Source organism: Mirounga angustirostris, unplaced genomic scaffold (assembly GCF_029215605.1).
Source record: "Mirounga angustirostris isolate CCGP_5_RB_7025 unplaced genomic scaffold, mMirAng1.0.hap1 SCAF_12, whole genome shotgun sequence".
NCBI classification, from domain to species: domain Eukaryota; kingdom Metazoa; phylum Chordata; class Mammalia; order Carnivora; family Phocidae; genus Mirounga; species Mirounga angustirostris.
Genome location: NW_026991720.1, coordinates 68164339 through 68188779, shown reverse-complemented (window position 1 = coordinate 68188779; position 24441 = coordinate 68164339). Strand labels below are relative to the sequence as shown.

Here is a 24441-nt window from a genome sequence, read left to right as displayed (position 1 = left end):
CTAGAAAATCCCTGCTCAGTAAAACTTATTGCAGTCAAATCTTTAGAAAGATGCATTAAATTGTGAATTACCTATAAGGTACATTCTATGTACATAAGCTTTATTTACTTTTTCTTAGGTTTGCAACTGTAACATCATTTAAAGAGACTTAAATTTAAAACTTTAAGATTAGTAAGAAGAAAAAACCATTATTTGTGGAAAGCCTAGTGGTTTGAACTTTAGGACAATTGAATGAGCTTGTGAATTTAGTGGTATTGCCTTTGAAACTGAGAGCTGGACAGATCATACAAAATTATCCAACTCAAGAATGTTCTGCAGAGCAGGCTGGGTATTTACATAACATAAAAATTAAGGTCCACGTGTCCATTTCCTCCCTCCACCATACACTGTTCCTCCTGCTTGCATCCCTTTATCAGCAGATGAAGCTCCAGCTACAGGACAGTAGAGACAGAAACCCTGGTACCACTTTAGTCTCCCCACCCTTATCAGTGAGGCTCGAGTTTGGGCCCCTGTCCTGTTATTCTCTCCAAACTACTGTAATACCTTACCTAGTTTCCCCATGTCTACCCACTCTCTGAGTTACTTCTCAATTGTAACTGCATTATTAGAATTATAAGGAGAATTTTTAAAAATTCAAAACCACTCATGCCTGGACCCCACGCAGACCAGATGAATCAGAGTCTCTGGGAGTGCAGCCCAGACGTCAGCCCGCCAGGAGATTCCAATGTCCAGCCAGGATCCAGAACTTTCGCTCTCCTCCATTCCATCCTTCCAGCTTCATCTCTACAGCAGCACCGTTAATCATGCTTTATAGCACAGCAACTGATTGTTTTATATGGTTTAAACAGATTCCTGTTTACACACACACACACACACACACACACACACCCCAAACATCAATAGTTCTCCTTTGCCTATCAAAGCAGGCCCCAATTTTTGAACTTCTAGTTAACCATCTCAAAACCTATCCTTCCCCCAACCCCTATTATTCACATCCCCTAACTTTATGCTCCCCCAAGTTGGTCTACTGCTAGTCCCCAAACTTCCCCACCTTCTCCCCTCTGTTCCCACTGCACTTTTCATCTAGGATGGCCCCATATGTGTTTCACTCATCTTTCAAGGCCAGTGTCAAATAGTCTCTTCCTCCTGAACTTCAACTTCGGGGGCTGTAATCTTTCCCCCTTAAGCCTGTAGGGGTTTGTTCGTACCTGGTCTGGACATCCTAATGGATATATTTGCTTTATTTCTCTCCTCCCCTGTAATAGCATGAACCTCTTAAAGGTAAGGACTGACTGTGCCTCACTCCATTACAGGAGCCTAGGATGGCACACCATACACAGTAGGTGCTCCGTATTTCTGGAATCCTTTCGCATGAGGCTTCTAAAATTTGAGTTGGTAATTTAGAAACTATGATGTCGACCCATCCGAGGTTTTCATTATAATTAATCCTGGGAGATGGACCAGGCTTGGGCTGTTGGGCATTCTGGCTGCAGGGTTCCTGAGTGAAGATAAATAAGGAAGTGATGTAAGAACAGTAGCTGAGTGTTTCAAGTATCTTCGATCTACAGCGCCAAGATTAGAAAGCTGAAAAGTTTCTCAAACTATGCAGGGAAGGAATGGAGAGCAACTTCACTAAAAGACGGCGGCTGGTTTGGGCACCCAAGAGAAGCAGCACCAAAGACCTGAAATAAATCTTTATAATTAAAGGTTCGATGCATAAGTAATAGTTTTGGTTTCAAGTCGAAGCGCTGGGTTTGCCTGTGTAACTACAAAGCCCTCGCCGGTCAAACCTCGGTAAGCAGCAAAGGCTTCTCAACTTGCCAGAAAGTCTCCAGATTCAGCCCAAACTGCGCCGGGTTTTGCGAGAGGCTGGGGGGCGGGGGCGGAGGTGTTCATCAAGCTGCGGAACTGAGAACAAGCGGGAGTTCTCACCCCGCGGCTCGGGAAGCCCTGCACGGCCCGCGCCCTCGCCCGCCGCCCGCGGCCACCGGGCCTGGGGCCCCGCGGGCGGGGGCCGCTCGGGGAGGGCGGCCCCCAGGCAGGCCGCGCGCCGACGGCCCCGTGCGAGCGGGCCACCTACCTGAGCGCCAGGAGCCTCTCGCCCAGCAGCGCCAGCGCAATCCCCAGCAGGCTCAGAGCCACCAGCCGCCCCATGGCGCGGGAGCCGGCGCCGCCTCGCGAGCGCCGGTCGGGAGCACGGAGGGCGGCGCCCGCCTCCCCGCTCGGGCCGCGCTCCGCCCCGTCTCCGCCCCGTCTCCGCCCCGCGCCGGCCCTTGGCCTTGGTCACCAGCAGCTTCCCCCGGGCCTCCCCACCCCCCGCCCACGGACGCCCCAGGTGAGGTTACGGGCGTGCAACTTGGCCTCCTCCACCTCCCTTCCCAAACGGACGACCCCCGAGGCCCTCAGGCAGCCCTCGTACCTTTCTCATCCTAGTCTTCACAGACAGCCCTTACTCCATAGGCCGGCAAGAAACTTCTAGATAAAGTTTGAAAGACTCTTTTTCATTACAGGAGGAGATTCAGGATTCTTTCTTGTAAATAATTCATGTTGGAATCAACTCCTTCCTATGACAGGGTGTAGACGGAAGGAAAGAGACATTCTGTTCCTAGTAATGCTTCATCTGCACCGGAGACCTCAAGACGTGGACGCTATTTTGATCTAACTTTTTTTAATTTTTGTTTTCTTTTACTTTAACAGCCATAACATGAAGAAGAAAGAAAGAAAGAAAGAAAAGAAAAGAAAAGAAAGAAGGAAAGACAAGAAGTGTAAAAGGGAAACTCATTAAGATTGAGACAAACAAGTGAGTATGCCTGGAATAAGCTTCTACTGATTTCCAGGGTTTTCCATCCTACAGCATGTAGGCAGAAGCCATGACAATTGCCAATTTTCAACAAACATCAGTTTCATAAACAATCAGTAAGTAAAAGCAGATTCTGGTTTCTCATCTGCCCCGCCCACCGCCAAAAAAAAAAAAAAAAAGATCCCTCTCCTGTGTGTATCTAAGGGATATTAGGTTATGCTGAATGGTAGAGAGATAAATAGTTGTCTTTTGAAAGAACAGGAGGCTTACCTTTCTTCGTGTCATGGGTCCCTCTGGCAGGGACAAATCTCAATTCAGGATGAAGCCTCGTCCCAATTTGGTGTTGGGCCACCAAGGGAACAACACCCCAGAGTTTAGGGCACAGAAGCATTTGTGGTAAAGAGCCGGGGCTTTCAAGGTCAGCAAAACCAACGTCATCTCAATCTCAGAGAATCTTGGAGAAACTTTAGTTTAACGTTATTAACACAACCAGTGAGTTGCCTCAAACTCCAACTCCCAATTTCCTCATCACTCTGTGTGAAGAGTACTGGAGCTCCATACTCTTCTTCCTTCTGAGTGTTGCTGTTGAAACAGTTTCTGCAGAAGTAGCCCCCATTCTTACCCAATCCCCACCACCATGCTAGGGCTAGGAATCGCCATTTTGCACAGGCAGATGGGAAAGAGAGGTATTTTCTGATCTGGAAATCAGAAGTCTATATTCTCCATTGTAGGAGGATGGAAAAGACTGGTTTTTAAAAGCTATAGCATATATCTGTTCATTAAATTTTATAGTATAGCTTAACAATCTTTTGAGATAACTGGGATTTCTGGGCTACACCAAGAACATAACCCCAGGTTTATGTAATTTTGTGGGAAAAATAGTTTCTAACTCTTAAATAACCAAGTTACCCAACACAAAACAAACTTGTTCTGGAACTTGTTTGTATGCTGGCAACTCTTTACACTTGGTATGAAATAGTGTTTCTCAAATAATGACATGTAACTAGTTTATAATTAGAAATTTAATGGTTCTTAAGCAAAATTTCAGAAATAATAATACCTTTTATCAATGCTTCTCAAACTATGTATAGTGAAGGACAGGTTTTTCTTTGCCTTTGTGAAGTACAATGAAAATAATTACTAGAAATGAAGTAAAAAATCAGACATACAGAATACAAGCCCAAATCTTTTATTATTTGATTCAACAGACATAAAATTACTTTGTCAAATTTCTATAACAGTTTCTAAATGCTTGCTTTCAAATTTTCATATTTATCTCACCATGGACCAGAAACAAAGAGTTCACAGATTGAAAATGGTCTTTGGAGTACACTGTAAGTGGACTGCCTTTCATGATTGTACTTTTAACTCTTTAAAGTTCTTTGCCTGTATTATCATGTGTAATGTCCCCAGTAATTTGTGAAATAGGTGGCTCATGATTATTGTCATTTATATACTATATGATCCCTCCATATGCCTTTAATTTGTTTCCCTCTCCTTTCCTCTCTTTTAAGAGAGGGCAGATCTTTTAACACAAAAATACATCGAGGAGATGTTATAAAAGATAATTACTGTCAGTAAAAGAAAGAATTGCTTTATAGATGGCTCCACTCTATGGCTTCTCAGAGAGTAAAGGAGACCCCCTCCCCCAACCCAAGTCATTTTTTTGAGAATCCAGTATGTTAAAAAATGAAAAAATGCAATAACAGAAAAAAGGTTGTACACACATATTTTCATATTTATAGTTAACAAATTATCATTCTTCAGTAATTAGGTTGAACAATATGAACATTTTTTTTTTTTTTTTTTTTTGGAAAGGTCAAAAACACCCCAATACAAAATACAATGTAATTTGTGGTCCAGTAATGGAACTCAAGTTTAAAAGGAATGATGTTTTTCAATGGGGTCAAGGTATTGCTATGACATATGGATAGACAAATTCTAAGATAATATTGAAAGTCAACAAGATAGCCCACCTATCCCCAGTAGACCCAAGCCTATCCCTACAGAGGGCTGTAGGATTTGCTGCCTCTCTTCCAGGAGCAATAGGACCATGGAGGGAGAGGACAGAGGGGTAGAAAACACTGGGGGAGAAAAAAGTCAGGGAGACCAGAGACAAAAACTCCCAGTCTCCTTCAGAAGCTGACTCTGTATGGCCTGAACTCTATGGAAAAAGTAAAGACACATTTCCCCCATTCTAGGAAATGCATGCATGTTTCTTGTCTACCTAACAGCAATAATGCTTCCAGTTATCTGTGAATGAACCATGCATGCAACCTCTTTCAGAGTATCAACCACAGCTACTTTTTGCTGAATATTTCCTATTCCACACACTTTATACCCACTGCTTCATTTAATCCCCATAAGAACCATTTGAATCAGATACTATTAGTATAGAGGTTGTAGGGTTATAGAGTTTAAGTATCTTGCACACTGGAAAATGGTGAAGCCAGAATCCAATACTAGAAAATTCATATCAAGACCCTATTTCCACCTTTGGTATATCTTTTATTAATTGTCAAATAAAAAAAATTCATGCCTCTGCTATTCATGGTGAGAGAGATGAACCATCTGGTGGTGAGAGCTAGTAAAAAATGATCTCATGTCAACTGGCATGAGAGAGAGTCTTTAAAACTAGGTTGTCTTTATACTTTTCCTCTACCTGCTTGCATTACTTCACTTAACCTTGATTGAGTACGTTTTGCATCTCCAAGCCACTAGTGGGAATTCAAAATAAAAGAGGTGGGCATTCCTGCCCTGGTGGCCATCACAGTCTAGCAAGAGAGAGGTACCTGGACAAACATATGCAATGTTGTGTGTCAAGGATTAAGAACTTTGATCTTTATCCCATGAGTGATGTAAAGCCAGGAAGCCTTTAAGGAAGGGAGAAACATTTCTGTTTTACAAAGGTCACTCTGATGGCTGTGGGAAGGGGAGCTAGAGTGCACTTCCCAAGTCTGTTTGAGAGAAGAGACAGATGTGAACAAAGTAGAGGCAGTGGGGAGAGAGGAGAGGGAGCACATTTAAGGAATTTCAGAGGCCGATGCATAGACACTGGGGACTCATGATGAGCTGGGGGAAAGGGAGAGGTGAAGACGGCTTGGGTTGTTCAAATGGGCAAATGGGGGTATACCAACAGGATGGCAAGGACAGAGAGGTTTGAAGAACACATCTGATATGCTCAAAGCCCCGTAGACACTTGCAGACAAGTTTCTGGTGCTCAGAAATGAGGTCTTGTCTGGACATGAAGACTTGGGGATTATTAGCAGACAGTGCAGCAGGCTGAGTGGATCACCTTCAGGAAGGTGGAGGTTGGAGGCCAAAGTGAAGTAGTATGTTAAAGTCCTAAAAGCTTTATGGGTGTCTAAGTAGCTAGCAGGTGGGTTACAAAGTGAGGAGTGGGATGGAAAATTAGGAACTGAACTGAACTTTAGGGAATTATCTTAAACGAGGGAAAATGGACACTGGCATAGATGTGGCTGTTTGCCTGCTCTCCTGAATCTGGGCATGGTTTTGAAGTTGGTCATACCATGGTGCTCCAGGCAGTCACTCCCTATCCATGGAAAATGAGACGTATTTGTTATCCCTTTATTGGGCCTGGGACCCACGTGGAAGATGAAGGTAGAGGGGGATTGGAAAGAAATTTCCAAAGTTATTTCTGCTTGGCATAAGATGGCCCTTCTCCTGACTTCTATACCTCCACTAGCAGGAGTTACAAGAGAGCTTGTTACAAGAGTTATAACAGGAGTTACAAGAACATGCTTTGGCAAGACCTCTCTCTTCTTCGACACCCACTGCCTTACCTTCAATATCTATGTAATCTCATCAGACCCTTTAGCCCTATGTTATGTGGTCACTATGTGAAGCCCAATCTCTCTAGTCAATCTTTATCTTTCAGACTCTCTTCCCATTTGGCTGAGTACTTTCTCCTATCTCCCTATTCCCCCCTAACTTCCAAATCCCTTTTGTTGTGTGCTCTGGAACTCATAGTCCTAACAAAATCCCCTATATCCTCACTGTCTTCTCTAAGTATTCTCTTCAACTTTCCACATTATCTTCTGACCCCCAACCAGGACACTTTCTCATCTGTCCTAGAAGGTTCTAGGTCCTGGCTCGCAATCACTCCCTTTTATACTACCTGTATTTAATTCTTGGTGATCTTAACATCCACATCTGTAACTTTTCCGGACCCAACTTCTGAGTTCCATGACCTTTTCTCCAATGGCCTTGTCTCTACCCTATTCTGCCACCCACTCCTATGGTTATGTTTTAAGACTTTGCCATTAACAATAATGACAATACCTCCAAAATTTCAACTTTAAGATTTCATTTTTACCACTACCACCTCTTATCTTTTTAGCTCATTCTCTCACTCCACTTTTGAAGATTTTTTTACCTTGTTTTAATGTCTTACTTCTTCTTAAAAGCTGTTGCCTCTCACTCATACATACTATTTAATTTCATTTTTCACAGTGCTGATTCTTTATAAAGTGGCTTTTCACTGAAATAGCATATATATAAATTTAGAGTAGTAGTTCTAAGTTCTGAGGGTGACCATATACACTTACCTAGTAAGAACTAGCAAAAAACTATTCAGCTAATTTCTTCAAGTGGGCGAGTTTTCTGAAAAAAAAGCATTATTTCTTCCTTTGAGTACCCTTTCCTGCCATTTATTCTTTGTTCTGGTGAACAGCTTTGACTCATCCAGCTGACAAAAGCAGTGCTAGGGATAGAACTGGGCCTGCCACAGAAAACAAAAGAAGAGTATCACAGCAGATTTCAGTTTTAGACGGGAGACTCAAAGCCCATTCAAGGAAACATCTGAGGAACAGAGTAAAGATTAGCCGACTATCAGACTCTGGGGCTAGTCCTTGACATTGTCAGGGACACCATGAACCTGACTGCACCTCGGGAAGACAAGACAGCATGTTAACAAGTGGAAGCTGAAGGCATCATTTGCTGGGGTCAGTGAAGGGACAGTGATGGGCAGTGGGAGAGGCCAAGAACTACCTCGGTAGGGGCAATGATATCTAGGCCAGGAAAATGCTCAGTCCATTCATGGCCCCATTTCCAGGACCCCTATCTTTGCTAATGAACTATGTGTGTACAGCACAGACAAGCAGGAGGAATTTAGATTTTATTTGATATGTATTATTTTAGGAGGATAGACATGAGAGTCTTAAGGAATTACTTTGGAGACCTATTTCATTTTCTGCCTTTCATCTACTATCCCTGCAAGCAGTGTTTTATTATTATTATCATTATTTCTTTTTAAGCCTGTACATTTTCTTTTCATTATTTTATATTTCACAGAAGCTGTGGAATTTGAATTTGCCTGGGTGCCTTAGGGGAAAGATGAGCTCGCTTTTGGCATGGGAGTTAGGGGCAGGCCGATTTCTCATTTCAGACATAGAGAGTGGATATCATATATGTTGACTTAACATTTTATGACTTAAAAACATAATGGTTGTTTACATGAAGTATGATTAATTACAGAGATGGAGTGAAGGGTTACTAACTTAAGTCCTCTGTATTCTTGGTAAACTTCTGTTTCATTTCTAATAAATTTTTTTACATTCTTTGACACTAATATATGTATAAATCTTAAAAGAAAGTCTTGTGACTCTTCTCTGTGAGAAGAAATCAAAGTTACTTGAGAGTTCTAAGAATGGAAAATGAAGCCAATTCTAGTAATGTGAGGCACTGCCTACAGGTCCATAAGCCACGAGAAATCATAGAAGTATGTCCAGGCGGGCCAGTGGAATAATGGAAAATTCCTAGTGGAGGAAATTGAACAGAACTGGACAGTGAGCAACACACAGGAGGAAGACCTAAAAGGGGACTGTGCGTGTGAGGGCCAGCAGCGTCTTCTCAGACCAGGCTGGTGATTGTCCAAGAGTACTGACTGCTGATCTCCTTCAAGCCCAAGGGCAGCTATGGAGCTCCCTGGGATTCACAGTTGTCCCCGGGGGCACTGCAGGGGATACAGAAAAACTCACCCAGGCAATCTCCTAAGTCTCTGGTACTCCACCTCCTGCCACCAAAGAAGGAAACAGCAAGAAAAAGTACTTTTTTCTCACTCTACCCAGTTTTCCTGCTTGCATGCATTTGTTTTAGATTTAAGTTGGCCTGGCCACAGACTGCACTGTTCTACCCAGGGGAAAAAAAGGATTTCTCAAACTTTGAAAAAAACCATAATAGAAAATGTTATTGAGGAAAATTGGGGGTGAGCAAGTTGATAGATAAAATCAGTGATGGGTGGGCTGGATGGAGGGATAAAGAGGTAGATGATGAATCTCACAATTCGCAGGAATACATAGAACCATTCTTTGAGCTTTTTATTTCTCCACATCTGGTGTCAATGATTATGTAATCCACATGACGGAGTCCTGGGTGGTCCACCAAACTTTGGGATTATCTTTCTCCTTAATATATTTTTTGCACTTGCTCAAGCCCCATCTCACATAAACTGCACACTAAATCTCTTCAAAGATTCCTTGGCATGACGTTCAGGGGCTTATGTCACCCTTCTTTCTTGTTTACTTGGAGTTCCATCTCTGCTCTGTGTCTTGTACCGTGTGGCTCTTCTCTTCCCTCCCTCCTGTGGTATGCAGCTCCTTTTCCATTTCCTTTAATTATCAACTAAGAACCACTAAGACCATTAATGCATATGGCACTGAAGATTTGAGTAGGTAGGGGATGGAGGAAAGTGGCATCACAACACAGCCAAATAAACAGTATAAAAGTTACTATTACTTCACCTTATTCTACCTATCCTTGTTCTAGCTCTCAGTCATCTTCATCACTGCGCTTTTCTCTCTGGTCCTTATTTCTCCTTGAGCCCAGCTGTTCTGCCATTTTGCTGGCCCATCAAGCCATTTCTCCAGCACGTCTTTCTCCCTCTTGGGTTTCCAAGGGCAAAAGCAACATTCTTTGTGTTTTTTTATTGTCCCAGGGAAGCCCTGAAGGATGTTTCTCTGTAAATAATTCCAACTGGCCTTTCATTGATTAATTGTACCTAACATTCTGACTATGTAGGAACAGAAATGATCTTAATTGCCATCATTCCTAGAGATTGCCCTTTGGAACTGGAGGGAGTCACTGCTCACCTGGGATAGGGAGGGGTGGTTCTGGACCCAGGGGTCAGTGTCTCACCTCTACAGCCTGGGTCTTGCTCTTCTAAGAACTAACATGTAGGAGCAAAGAAAATCTGGTAGATCTTTCAGCTCCTTGCTCTAGGTTCCAGGTCAGGGTGGAACGGTCTCCTGTGCTGGGCAAATTTTTACATACAATTTTATTGAGGAGTTTTGTAATCCTTTCAGATATTACTAAAGCCTCAGCCAGGGAAGACAATATGCACTCCTGATCTGTTTCTTAAGAAAAAATAATAATAAATAAATGTTAAAACCCCATAATTTTACAAACTAATAAAATTTCTAAGCACAAGGTTTTAACAGGTAACAGCAATTTTAATTAAACATCCCATCTTCCAAAAACCTCTGTATCTGAGCTCTTTATTTTGCCTATTTGCTCTTCAAGACAGGATCATAGATGATAATTTTAAAAGGACTTCGATCCAAGGACGTTCGGCTTCAATATTAGGACCTTTCCATTTTTGCCCTAGGATGAAATCTTTATGCCAAGGATTTCAGTCTTCCCTTTGTTCTGCCTTCTCTTCCAGACCTTGCCTCAAAGCCTATCATTTCACACCCAGCCTGGCTGCGGTTCTTCTGCTAGCAAACAAACAGAAGTCTTAGCCCCTCAAGAGGAATTCTACCTTTAGCTCTCCGAAATAAGTGTTTTCTCCAGGCTATGCTTAGAAAATAAGGTCTTGTATGTCGATAACTCCCCACCCCAGGGCCCCCTTTTGAGTAAGCTTTTCTATTTCTCTCATTGATATTCTGTAACCATTAAAGGATGTTTTTTCCTTGCCATGATAATATTGACAAATACAACTAAATTCTCAGCATTAGTACCAAAATTACACTCTGAGTCTTGTTTGTATTGCTTAGTTTTACCCATTATATAAAGCTCCTCAAGTAGGAAGGTGGTTGGAAATGTTACTGCTAGGAGAGTGGCTTTATGTTGCTATAAAAGGAATAAGAATAACTTTGTCTTACACAGACTTATTTTGAGACAACATAGAGGGTCAGAAGTGTATTGATGCTGATTATCGAACCCAAAATGGGTACACATGACCTGACAAAAAATTTTCTTTGTTTTTACTTACATAAGCAATACATGAATGCTTTTGCATTGCAAAATATTCAACAGTTACTGATAAAATCTCCCTGACCTTTTTCTGAGGGAAAACACTATTCTTAGTTTCATATGTATTCTTTTCTTTGGCTATTATTTGTACCTATAGAAACATATGGTATTATTGTATGAATATGTGTTTACTAAACAATATTGTCAACTAATTTTTTTTTTTTTTTGGTACCTTGAAGATGGCTTTTTTTGCTACAGAAAACTCTCCAGAGGTTATTTTTGGTTTTAAAATGTAAAAGTTCATTAAAGTTACAGATTATGAAACCTATTTATTATATTTAAGATAGTGCTTACAAATATCTGTTCATAGAAAATTTTAACAGTCACTTCTAAGAGGTCCTTGTTAATATTAAAACCAATTTATAAAATTATTTAAATTTTTAATTTCAACCTGTGTTCATAAAACTAATATATTTTATTTCCCTTTAACGTTCTACATTATTTAATATAACCAACAAAAATTTTCCAAGTGCTTAAATAGCTCATATATCAAAAAAATTACAAATAGGCGATTTTTAAGTTCTTTTAATGTTTCATTAATAATTATGAAGCACAAATATTAAATTATCTCATTTTCCTTTTTATTTGTATTTTTAAGAAACTTTGTGAGGCTAAATACCTTTTTGGATATTCATTTGTTATTTGCAATACTTCTGGAATTTGTCTTTCTTATACATTCATGGGTCTGCTTCTGGAATCTTTATTTTTTTTATATTGATATAGTTTTTTAGTGTGTCAATAACACTATTTTAATCACTATAAATCTATAATATAATTACATATTAGATTGAACAAATTTTATTTCTCCAGCCCAGTTATTTTTCTTTAAAACAAAAATATCTTGGTTATTCTTAAAATTTTACACTTCCATAAAACTTTATAATTAACATGTAAAAGTTTATGAAAAAATCCTATTGATCTCAGATATGGGGCATACTGAATTTATAGATTAATTTTTGAAGAATTGATATCGTTAAAATGGTGAATCATCCCATCCATGAACTTGGTATTTACCCATTTATTTAAGTCTTCTTTTTGCTTTTCTGTAAAAACACATGATTTTTTTCATGAAGATTGTATACATTTATAATTGGAATTATTCCTAGGGAATTTATAGGGTTTGTGTGTGTGTGTGTGTGTGTGTGTATGTGTGTGGTATCATGAATTGTACTAGATTCCTAGGACTATCATAAAAAAATTACCACAAATTTGGTGGCTTAAGACAACAGCAATTTATTCTCTCAATGTTCTGGAGCCTTGAAGTTTGAAATCAAACTGCGGGCAGTACCACACTTCTTCCAAAGGCTTGAGGAGAGGATTCTTCCTTGCTTCTTTACTGCTGGGCCCTGGCGTTCCTTGGTTTGTGGCAGCCTAATTTCAATCTCTGCCTCTGTTTTCATGCAACCTTCTTCCCTGTGTCTTCAAAATCTCCCTCTCCCTTCTCTTATAAAGACATCAGTCATTAGATGTAGGACCTATCCTAAGTTCAGGATGATCTCATCTCGAGAGCCGTAACTAATTACATCTACAAAAATCAATTTCCAAATAAAGCCATATTCTGAGGTTCCAGATTGACATGAATTTTAGGAGGACATGATTCAACCTACTACAAATAGGAATTCAATTTTTTCCAACATATCCCTAAGTGGATATAGGGAGGATATTAATTTTTGCATGTAGATCATACTTCTATCCTCCCTTGCTGAAAAGCCAAGAAAGTGTCTTGCCAATTTCTTGGATTCACTTTAATTTTCTGAGCAATCAATATTATTGACTGAAAAAAAGACCAATTTTAAATCTTCCTTTCCACCACTTATACTTTGTTTTTTCTATCCCTTTCATTGCCTAATACTTCTAATAAAATGTTGAATTCTTTTTAATATATTCAAGTTTTCTTTTATGTTTTTCAATAAAGTTTCATAGTTTCTCCACAAAGGTCTTATACAAATTTTAAATCAACTTTATTTCAAATACTTTATGATTTTGTTGCTTATGTGAAAGAGTCTTTTAAAAGATCGTATTTTCTACTTTATTTTTACTGACATATGGAAATATTTTAAAAATTAATCTTGTATTTTATGCCTAACTAAACTTTCTTTGTAATTCTAAAAGTTTGTTAGTTTATTGCTCTGGATTTTCTAGTAGAAAACAATATTTTCTGCAAAGAAAGAGTTTTGTTTCACCTTTTCTAGTATTTATAAATTGTAAAGCCTCCAAGATACAGTGAATAATAGTGAAGAGGGAGGAAATGACTTTAACTAAAGTGTTTCTAAAGTTCTATCGTTGAATATGGCTTAGGTTTTTGGTAGGTACCTTTTTTCAAGTTAAAGAAGCTTAGAAATCACCATTCCATCCTTACAACAAGTAAAAAGCTGAACAAACTGAAAAATAAACAACTCTGTTTAGATCTATCACAGAAGTGAGATCACCAGGTAAACCACTACCTCCCAAGTTGGAGAGACAAGCAGAGGGATACAGAGATTTACAACTTACTGGAACAGAAATCGGTGAGGGAATACCTCTTTTGGAACCAGTGTTGTGGTAGGAAAACCTGAACTATAATTAGTGAATTGATGTAGGCTCCATCTGGACTAGTTCGGGTGTTAAAAACTTCAGGAGGATCCATTCCGGGGTAGGGGTGGAGGACTTCCCCACACTTTTGTGAATTTCCTTGGTAGGGTCTCAACCAGTTTCTTGCCATAACTATCAAAGGAATGTCCCCTGTGCTTCAGGCAGAGAGAGGAGAAAAGTAACCATTTTAAAATATGCCATTGCATTCTTTTCTTCTTAACAAAGCCTGCCCCCTCAGGAGAAACTATTTTACCAGAGTTTACCTTGCTGGGGTTTTATCAGAGCCTACGCTACTTGGAGGAAGGGAAGTATCCAGCTCCAGCCCCCTTCAGCCACGCTGTCTCACCTAAGAGGCAAAAGAAGCACTGAACTAAGAAGCACTGAAGTTCATAGTCCGGGGACACTGGCTTACTAAAAGACTGCCACCTAATTATAATGCTATAGCATATGTCCTCTCCTCCCACACTTTACAACAACCTTATGAAAGGCCTTTTCACAACAGCCTTTTGTTCAGTATATCATAGCTGGCTATCAGGCCAAAATTTACAAGACATACTGAAAGACAACCACATTTAAAATTTTTTTTTAATTTTTTAAAAGATTTTTTATTTATTCATTTGAAAGAGAGAGAGCATGAGCGGGGGTGGGGAGGGTCAGAGGGAGAGGGAGCAGCAGACTCCCCACTGAGCAGGGAGCCCAATGCGGGGCTCGATCACAGGACCCCAGGATCATGACCTGAGCCGAAGGCAGACGCCCAACTGACTGAGCCACCCAGGTACTCCAAAAAACACATTTTAAAGAGACTAAACAAGCACCAGACATGGCAAGGATGTTAGAGTGATCAGACCAGAAATTTAAAACAACTATGATCAATATGTTAAGGGTGCAAATGGAAAAAGTAGACAGGATGCAAGAACAGTGGATAATGTAAGCAGAAAGATGGGAATCCGAGAAAGAATCAAAAAGAAATACTAAAGATCAAAAACATTGTAACAGAAATGAGAAATACTTCTGGTGGACTCATTAGTGGACTGGACACAGTGAGGAAAAAATCTCCAAGCTTGAGGATATGACCATAGAGACTTCCAAAACTGGAAAGCAAAAAGAAAAAAGACTGAAAAAACAAAACAGAATATCCAAGAACTGTGGGACAACTATAAAGGGCCTAATAGATGCAAAGTGGGAATACTGGAGGAAAAGAGAAAGGAACAGAAACAATATTTGAAGCAATAATTGTTATTGGTGGAAGACTCTGCATTGTGTGACTTGAGGTCTCAGTTCTTGGATTCCCCACGAAAGATTTATGTGGGGTCCAGGATCTAGTAAAGACAGCCAGAAGGAAGGTGACAGACACAAAGCAGTTGATTAAGGACTATGCACTCTCAAGCTGGGAGAGCAGGCAGGCCGAGGTGGCAACTGCACTGGGGATAGGGTTAGGGGTGTCTTTTCTTTTCATGTTTGCATAGGTTATGGGTCATAGCTAGGGGTCGGCTCCAACTGGTGTTGTTTCCAATCATCTGAGGGATTCCTCGTACTGGTTGCGAGGGGGAGTTTTTGGCCCTGCCACATTCTTGCCGGACCTGTCATGGCCATCTTCCCTTGTGGGTGTAGGGTGAGGCATGGGGGATGGGGGAAGGTCAAAAGCACAATATAAATATATTATAATGAAGCTACTGGTTACCCAGGGCAGAGGTTGAAGAGGACAGGGCTGGCTTTTGGTCTGTCAGCCCCAGGGTGTTGGAAGCCACAAGTCCAGGATGTTAAGAACCACATAGTCAGTGGTATTTTGCAGTCAAATGCTCTACCACTGAGCTATACCCCCCATAGTCAGTGGTATTTTGATAGGCCATCTATTTTTCACAGAGCTAGAACAAACAATCCTAAAATTTGTATGAAAGCACAGAAGACCTCAAGTGGCCAAAGCAATCTTGAAAAAGAAAACCAAAGCTGGCGGCATCACAATTCCGGACTTCCAGCTCTATTACAAAGCTGTGATCATCAAGACAGTATGGTACTGGCACAAAACCAGACACATAAGATCAATGGAACAGAACAGAAAACGCAGAAATGGACCCACAACTCTATGGTCAACTAATCTTTGACAAAGCAGGAAAGAATATCCAACAGAAAAAAGACAGTCTCTTCAGCAAATGATGTTGGGAAAACTGGACAGTACATGCAAAAGAATGAAACTGGACCACTTTCTTACACCATACACAAAAATAAATTCAAAATGGATGAAAGACCTAAATGTGAGACGGGAAACCATCAAAATCCTAGAAGAGAACACAGGCAGCAAGTAACCTCTTCAACATCGGCCATAGAAACTTCTTACTAGATACCTCTCCTGAGGCAAGGGAAACAAAACCAAAAGTAAATTATTGGGAATTCATCAGGATAAAAACATTCTGCACAGTGAAGAAACAATCAATGAAACTAAAAGGCAACCTTTGAAATAGGAGAAGTTATCTGCAAATGACATATCTGACAAAGGGTTAGTATCCAAAATCTATAAAAAACTTAACAAACTCAACACCCAAACAGCTACTGAGGGCTCTCTCTCAAATAAATAAATAAATAAATAAATAAATAAATAAATAAATAAATATTTTTTTTTTAAAAAAATTACAGAATTACATTAGACTTTTCAGAAACCAGCAGGCAAGAAGAGAGTGAAGTAAAATATTTAAAGTGTAGAAGGGAACCTTCCCCACCTCCACACCCAACCAACCTAGAATTCTGTACCCTATAAAATTGATCTTTAAAAGTGAAGGAGAGGGGTGTTTGACTGGCTCAGTTGGAAGAGCATGCAACTTGTGATCTAGGGGTTGTGAGTTCGAGCCCCACGTTGGGTTGTTGGGTTTAGAGATTACTTACATAAATAAACTTAAAAAAAGTAACAAAGGGGAGGGAGAAATAAGGACTTTCTCTGATAAACAAAAACCGAGGGATTTTTTTCTCCCCTGTTGGTAAATCTGCTATGCAAGAGATGTTAAAATAAGTTCTTCAGAGAAAAGAAAAGGATATAGGTCAGAAACACAGCTCTACATAAAGAAAGGAATAGCATTGGAGAAGGGATAAGTGAAGACTGATATCAGTCACCTAAATACTGAAGAAAATGATTTCTGAATCACTGAAAACTTATAGCTTGACCATTCTATGAAAAGCCAAGCAGGCTGAGACCGGGACTTCACATGAAATCACATCCATGTTTGACTTCTTCCCTTTCCCTGTCCTTCCCCCTTTCACTTAATGGTGTGTCCTGGGAGTCTCTCCTTAGATCTTTTGTATCTGAAAAAATAAAAAGTAAGTTATACACCAATATTGAAATCTACTCAAAGTTTTACTTATATCATTTGACATAATTATATTGTTTCAACTTTAACCTGTTAAAGTGGAAAATTACATATATGTTTTTTAAAAACAGAGACCAATTAAAATACGAAGATAAACTCTACCAGGTCAGGATTGGGTTTGTTTGTTTTTTTTTTAAGATTTTATTTAGTGGGGCGCCTGGGTGGCTCAGTTGGTTAAGCGACTGCCTTCAGCTCAGGTCATGATCCTGGAGTCCCGGGATCGAGTCCCGCATCGGGCTCCCTGCTCGGCAGGGAGCCTGCTTCTCCCTCTGACCCTACCCCCTCTCATGTGCTCTCTCTCTCTCTCTCTCTCTCATTCTCTCTGGCTCAAATAAATAAATAAAATCTTTAAAAAAAAAAAAAAAGATTTTATTTAGTGATCCGAAGGGGCAGCAATGTCCACAATAGCCAAACTATGGAAAGGGCCTAGATGTCCATCCACAGTTGAATGGATAAAGAAGATGTGGTATATATACAACGGAATATTATGCAGCCATCAACAACTGAAATCTTGCCATTTGCAACAACGTGGATGGAACTAGAGGGTATTATGCTAAGCGAAATAAGTCAATCAGAGAAAGACAATTATCATATGATCTCACTGATATGAGGAATTTGAGAAACAAGACAGAGGATCATAGGGGAAGGGAAAGAAAAATGAAATAAGCTGAAACCAGAGAGGGAGACAAACAATAAGGGACTCTTAATCTCAGGAAGCAAACTGAGGGTTGCTAGAGTGGAGGGGGGTGGGAGGGATAGGGTGGCTGGGTGATGGACACTGGGGAGGGTATGTGCTATGGTGAGCTCTGTGAATTGTATAAGGCTGATGAATCACAGACCTGTACCCCTGAAACAAATAATACATTATATGTTAATAAAAAAATAAATCAGGTAATTGGGTACCTATCCTCAAGATAGCACCATGACTGGCTGCAAAAAAAAAAGATTTTATTTATTTATTTGACAGTGAGAGACACAGCGAGAGAGGGAACACAAGCTGGGGGAGTGGGAGAGGGAGAAGCAGGCTTCCCAGGACCCTGAGATCATGACCTGAGCCAAAAGCAGACACTTAAAGACTGAGCCACCCAGGCGCCCCCATGGTTGGGGTTTTTTTGTTGGTTTAAACACACTGTCAGATTTGATTAGCCAATATTTATTTAGGAATCTACCTCTATGTTCTTAAGGGAGATTGGCCTCAAATTTTATTTCTTGGGCAGAATTTGCCTTGCTTCCATTTTGAGACTTTTTTTTGATCCTTTAACTATGTATCTTGTTGTGTTGTATATGGTCAAATTTTGTAATGATCCATGGATATTTGGTAAGTATTTATATCTTTATTATGTGCAGAATTTGCTATTTCTTATATATTGAAGACTATTAATGAAATTATTCAAGTATATATTTACATTTATATTGTTTTGAATATCATCTCTTTTCCATTTTTCCTATAAGGACTTTCTAATAGTATCTCCTAACACTTGTATTAGATAAAATTTGAATCTTCTGGATGGGGATTTTGAGTCTCTATCTTCCTTGTCTTACTTTGCATCTTTTAATTGTATGTTTGTCCTATATTCTGGGGAAGAAAAAATATTTGGATTTTTCCTCCAGCTTACTAATTTGCTCCTTTTTTGTGCCCTATCTGCTATTCTACTCGTCTATTGAATGATTCATTTCAAAGGCGAAGCCTTTAATTTACATGACTACTAGTTGATTCTTTTTAAAGAATTGCTGTTTAAAATACTCTCTTGCATCTTTCAGTACAGAGTATTAATTAAGCTTTGAATAAAATCACTAGTTCTTATAATGACCTGGAATGTCCTAGATGATCAGACTCTTGTGGATCTCTGAACTCTCCCCACCTTGCCCATTCTGCTCCAGACATTTTGGTCTCCTTGCTGTTGTCAGCATTTCAAACCCTCCCAATACCTATACCTGTTTCTCCTCCCTGCTCGCCCCCTTCTCCCCTGGATGTGATAAGGCTTGCTCGCACACGTTATTCAGATCTGTGCTCAAAGGTTACCTCTTCATCAGGGAGATATTCCCTGACTACCTTAGCCAAAACGGCATGCAATGCCCTCACACACACATTTGCTTTCTTTCTCCCCCACCCTTTACTTACTCTGCTTTTGCTCTTTGATATTTTATTTGGTTTCTTTTTTCTCCATCAGCAAATGGGAATGTCCCTGATGGTAGCCACCTTGCCTGCAGTAATGTTTACCGTAGTATTTCCAGAAGTTAAAAAAGTGCCCGGGACATATTGGAGCGACCAAATGTATGTATTAAATGAAGCGATGATGGTGTTTCTAGTGCTGTGTGCTCTATTAACTCTTTTGTGTGCATTCTTCCATGCTTTGTATCTGTCTTCTGTGATGCTGGCTTTGCTCAACGGATAGATGGTCCTATGTGTATCTTATGTTTGTGACGCCCTATTAGGCCACCATGGGAAAGGTCTATCAGTTTACTCCAGGCTACTGGATTAATCCTCCAGGAGGATCACTTCAGGAATCCTGGCAGTGGACTGGCAGACCCCTCCAGTCACTTTGGGAGGGGGGGTGGGGTTGTGGCAGATGAGACTCCTGATTCCGTGTACCTGTAGCCAGTCTCTGAGATGGGCACTGCTCACTCGTCCTGACTGTGACCATTACTCTAAGGTCCTAGTCCTGCCTTTTCAATAGAGGCCCCTACATGCATTGTTGCGGGCTGAAGGCGGGCGCCACTCTTGCTTGTTGCTCTACACACAGAGAAGCATGGAGTGCTTGACCTACTTGGCTACTCCCACTGGAGCCACCCTGTTATCTTGCTGTCACTGCCCCAGGGCTCCCTCCTACTTCAGATTTCTTTCATCTGTGTGCAAGGAGCAGCATCCTTTTCTTAAAATTATTTGAAACAGTTTCAGCCTCACAGGCTGTTGCAAAAGAATACAGGGAATCCCTGTATTCCCTGCACCCAGTACAATATATTGTCAGAGCCAAGCAACTCATGTTGCTACAATACTATGAACTCGGGTACGGACCTCATTCAGATTTTACCAGTTTTTGCAGGCACTCCTTTAAGAAAAAAAGAAAAGCTTTATTGAGATATGATTCATATACCATATGCCATACAATTCATTTACCGTAAATTTTGCCCATTTAAAGTTTTCAATTCAATGATTTTTACCATATTCAGAGAGTTGTGCAACCATCAACAGAATCTAATTTTAGGACATTTCATTACCTCCAAAAAGGGAAACCGTATCCATTAGCAGTCACTCAAGCCGGCGTTGGTGGTATAGTGGTGAGCATAGCTGCCTTCCATTAGCAGTCACTCTTGTTTCTCCTCCCTCCAGTCCTAGGCAATCACTAATTTACCTTCTGTCTGTATAGATTTGCCTAATGTTTTCTTCCATGTTATAGCACATATCAGTACTTCATTCCTTTTTATTGCCAAATAACATTCCATTGTATTCATATACCACATTTTGTGTATCCATTCATCAGTTGATGGCTATTTGGGTTGTTTCCACTTTTTGGCTACTATGAAAGCTGCTGCTATATACTGGATATTTGGGGAGGGGGTTAGTTCTATGAAATTTCATCACATAGATTCAATAACTATCATCACAATCAGAATACAGAACTGTTTCATCATCACAAATAAAGTCTCTCATGTTATCCCTTAATGATCACATATTTTCTGCAACCCTAATCCCTGGCTATCACTGATCCGTTTTCCATCACTAGAGTTTGTCACTTTGAGAATGTTATGCAAATGGAGTCATACGGGATTTAACCCCTTGAGATGGACTGTTTTTCTCCACTCAGAATAATGCTCTTGCATGCGTCAAGTTGTATTTTGTTTCTACTAATTCTGAGAATTATTCCATAGTATGGATGTACCACGGCTTATTTATTCATCCATTGAAGGACATATGGATTATTTCCAACTTAGCACTATTACCAATAAACCTTCAATGAATATTACTTTATAGATTTTTGTGTGAACACAGGTTTTCATTTCTTTAAGATAGATGTCCAGGAGTGCAATTGCTGGATCATGTGATAATTACATGTTTAGGTTTTTGAGAAACTTTCAAACTGTTTCCTAGAGTAGCTGTACCATTTGACATTTCCATTAGCAATTCATGAGAGATCCAGTCTCTCTGCATCCTCTCCAGTGTTTGCTATTGTCAGTAATTTTTATTTTAGCTATTCTGATAGGTGTGTAGATGGTCATGGTTTTAATTTGCATTTCTGTAATGACTATTTGTATTCGTTTCTTATCACTGCCGTAACAAATCACCATGATTGTAGCATCTTAAAGCAACAAAAGATTTATTGTTTTATAGTTCTGTATGTCAGAGGCCTGGGTTGAAATCATGGTGTAGGCAGGACTTCATTCCTTTCTGGAAGGTCTAGGGGAGAGTCTTTTTCCTTTGAGAGGCCATCAGCATTCCTTGGCTTGTGGCTCTCCTTTCATCTTCAAAGCCAGCAACTTGGCATTTCTCTTTCCTTTCTCTGTTGTTGCATATCTGTGACTGTAACCAGGGAAGGTTCTCACTGTTTTATGGTTCATATGGTTAGACTGAGATAACCTGGGTAACCCAGGATAATCTCCCCATCTCAAGGTCTTTAACCTTAATCACATCGGTAGGGTCCCTTTGACCAAGTAAGATAATGCATTCACAGGTTCCAGGGATTAGGAGGTGGCTAGAGGTCCTAAACATTTTCCTCTAAGCCCTGCTTTAGCCACATAGCACAGAGACTTTTAAGTGAAATTTTTATTGAAATAATTGTAGGTTCACATGCAGTGGTAAGAAGCCATACAGAGAGCGCCCTCGCACACATTGCCCAGTTACCCTCAATGATAACATTTTGAAAAATTATAGTAGAATATCACCACCAAGATAGTGACATTGAGAAAATCCATTGATTTTATTCAGATTTTCCCAGTTTTACTTGTACTCATTTGGGTGGGTGTGTAAGAACTACACAATTTTATCACCTCTATGTGTTCATGTGTCCACCACCATAGTCAAGTTGAAGAGTTCCAACACACTGCTGCTAGGTTCCTTCATGTTGTCCTTTTATATCAATACCTCCCTTCTGTCACCCTTCCTTTCCCTAACCTGCTGGTTTTCCTTCTTTTTCTAAAATCGTCATTGCAAAATTGGTATAAAAGTGGAATCATACCATATGTATGATTTCTAATTGGTAATCAGCTAGTTTTTGAATCATTAGTCCCCTGTTGGTAATATATTGTTGTTGTTTTTTTTTTTCCTCTAACTGTTTTTAAAAGTTTTTCTCTTATCTTCAGTTTTCAGAATTTGGACTATGATATATTTAGGTATGGATTTTTTTTGGGTTTATTTTGTTTGTGGTCCACTCAGCTTTTTGAATCTGTAGGTTTATATCTTTCATCAAGCTTGGGAAGTGTTTAGCCATTATTTCTCTAAATATTTTTTTCAGCCCTGTATTCTTTTTGCTTTCCTCCTGGGACTTTGATGGCATGAATGTTAGATTTCTTGTTATTATCCCATAGGTCCCTAGGGCTCAATTTATTTTAAAAAATTCTTTTCTTTCTTTCTTTCTTTCTTTCTTTCTTTCTTTCTTTCTTTCTTTCTTTTCTTTCTTTTCTTTCTTTCTTCTTCTTCTTCTTCTTTTTTTGTTTGAATAATTTTTGTTGACTTATCTTAAAGTTCACTAATGCTTTCCTTAAGACTCTGCAGGGAAGAGCACTACCTGTTGCTGAAAAGGGCATGTGGAAGTCAGAGTTCTGCCCACAGGTTCTTTGGAGAGAGGCACCTCCTCCTTATTACAGAGGGAAGGGCAAAAAACAGAGCTCTGCCCACTGGTTCTGGACTGTAGTGTCCACTATGGTGGGAGAAGCATGTAGTGTTTTTCCTGGTGTTTACCTCAGGAACAGGGATGTATGGTTAAAGTGTTTCTGTCTTGTTGGACCACCCTTTTCCTGATCCTCTGGCTAGAGAAAGCAGACTTTTCTTGGTGCTATTTTCTGTCTGTGACTCTTGGTGTTTCTAGATTATGGGCTTGTCTAGCATTCAGGCTGTGGATATTTATGAGGCAAGAAAAAACTCAGGGAACTTACTGTCAGGTTGTTCCTCAAGTCCCAAGGTCCCTAGCCATTCTACCTTATTTTCTCCACCTTCCAGATTTTTCTGTGTCTTTCATTAGTTTTCTAAGATTTTTTACTGTGATTAGTGGAAAGACTAAAATGAAATGTGTTTCTTCCATTTTGTCTGGAACCACCAGGCTCCAGAGCAACACTTTTTTTAGTAGCTTGTGTAGTAGCTTATTTATGTTTTAGTAGTTTTTATCCTCATATTTAATTCTATATGTTCTATTAAAATCTTTCTAGGGTTCCTCTAAGGTTACCCATTCATGTTTTCCTCTGTGGTAGTAGATTTTTAGATCACACATCTTTTCTGTTATTTCTAGATATTCACTGTGGAAGATAGAGGTTTGCACATGGGATCAACCTGTCATCTAGAACCAGAGTATAAAGAACATTTATTTCTGTGAATTTATGTTATTTGTCATTTAACAGATCATGTTTATTGAGAATAACAAAATCCTATGCAAAGAAATACAAACCTCAGCAAAAAAACATATGCATCAATTAATAAAGCATTTGAATATTTAAAATTGGGATTATGCTGGTTTACATATATAAATAAATAGCACAGAGACACACTGAGCTACTGCACTGAGCTACTTCTGAGAAATCAGACAGCTATTGATTGGAGATCATTGCTACAGTTGATTCTATGGCAACAGTTGAAATAAAAGGCAAATAAAAGGGGGAAAGAGACAGAATTTAGGTGGGAATCCCAAGGGAAACCCAGAGAAAAGTGAAAGAAGGGTCTCAGGGTGACTTCTAAGAAGATTTGTCAGAGGTTTAAGAGGAAGATTGGAAGATCAGTGAGGTCTATAAAACTACTTATAGGAAAAAAAAAATAGCACCATTTGAAAAGCAACCATGGATTGATATAAGTTGTGTTTAACTTATATCACATCATCCATTATAATAATTACTGTTACTTACTATTTTATCACTGAAATTAACATGGACAGTTTGAGAAACAAAAGTAAGTGATGACAGTTGTGGGCATGTAAGGGTTTTAATTAAAGTGGAAAGATGTCCTGTTGCATTAGAAAGCTTAAACAAATAATTTTATCTGATGAGTATGCATTTAAGACAGATAAAAACTTTGCAACTTAGTAAAAAGAAATCATTGACAGGCTTTTAACATATTTGTAAGAATGTTTTATTTAGTTACTTCTTCCATAACAGTTCAATCCTTCACTGTACAGTTGAGAGTAAGAACTTAGAGGTTGTCTGTTAAATCTTTTGGAGTAAATTGAAAACTAACACAAAGCCTATACCAGCAAATGAAGTTTAATTGCTTCAAAAATTCTGGACTATGTTATTTGAACATAA

The 24441-nt window shown here is 39.5% G+C and overlaps 1 protein-coding gene and 1 long non-coding RNA gene across 3 annotated transcripts in view; one reads left to right on the top strand and one right to left on the bottom strand.

Moving 5' to 3' along the window:
• The window catches only part of PON2 (paraoxonase 2), a 27699-nt gene extending 25470 nt beyond the window's left edge, over positions 1 to 2229 (bottom strand). For both annotated transcript variants that reach the window (XM_045864673.3, XM_045864675.3), the window contains exon 1: positions 2081 to 2229. In XM_045864673.3, the coding sequence (XP_045720629.1) occupies positions 2081 to 2154 (74 nt within the window). In that variant the 5' untranslated portion in view covers positions 2155 to 2229. The remainder of the gene's footprint in view (positions 1 to 2080) is intronic.
• LOC123835997 (uncharacterized) lies at positions 2198 to 24441 on the top strand. Its single transcript, XR_010406532.1, has 4 exons — positions 2198 to 2335; positions 2698 to 2800; positions 19170 to 19273; positions 23439 to 24441. It is a non-coding gene; the product is annotated as an uncharacterized LOC123835997 (long non-coding RNA).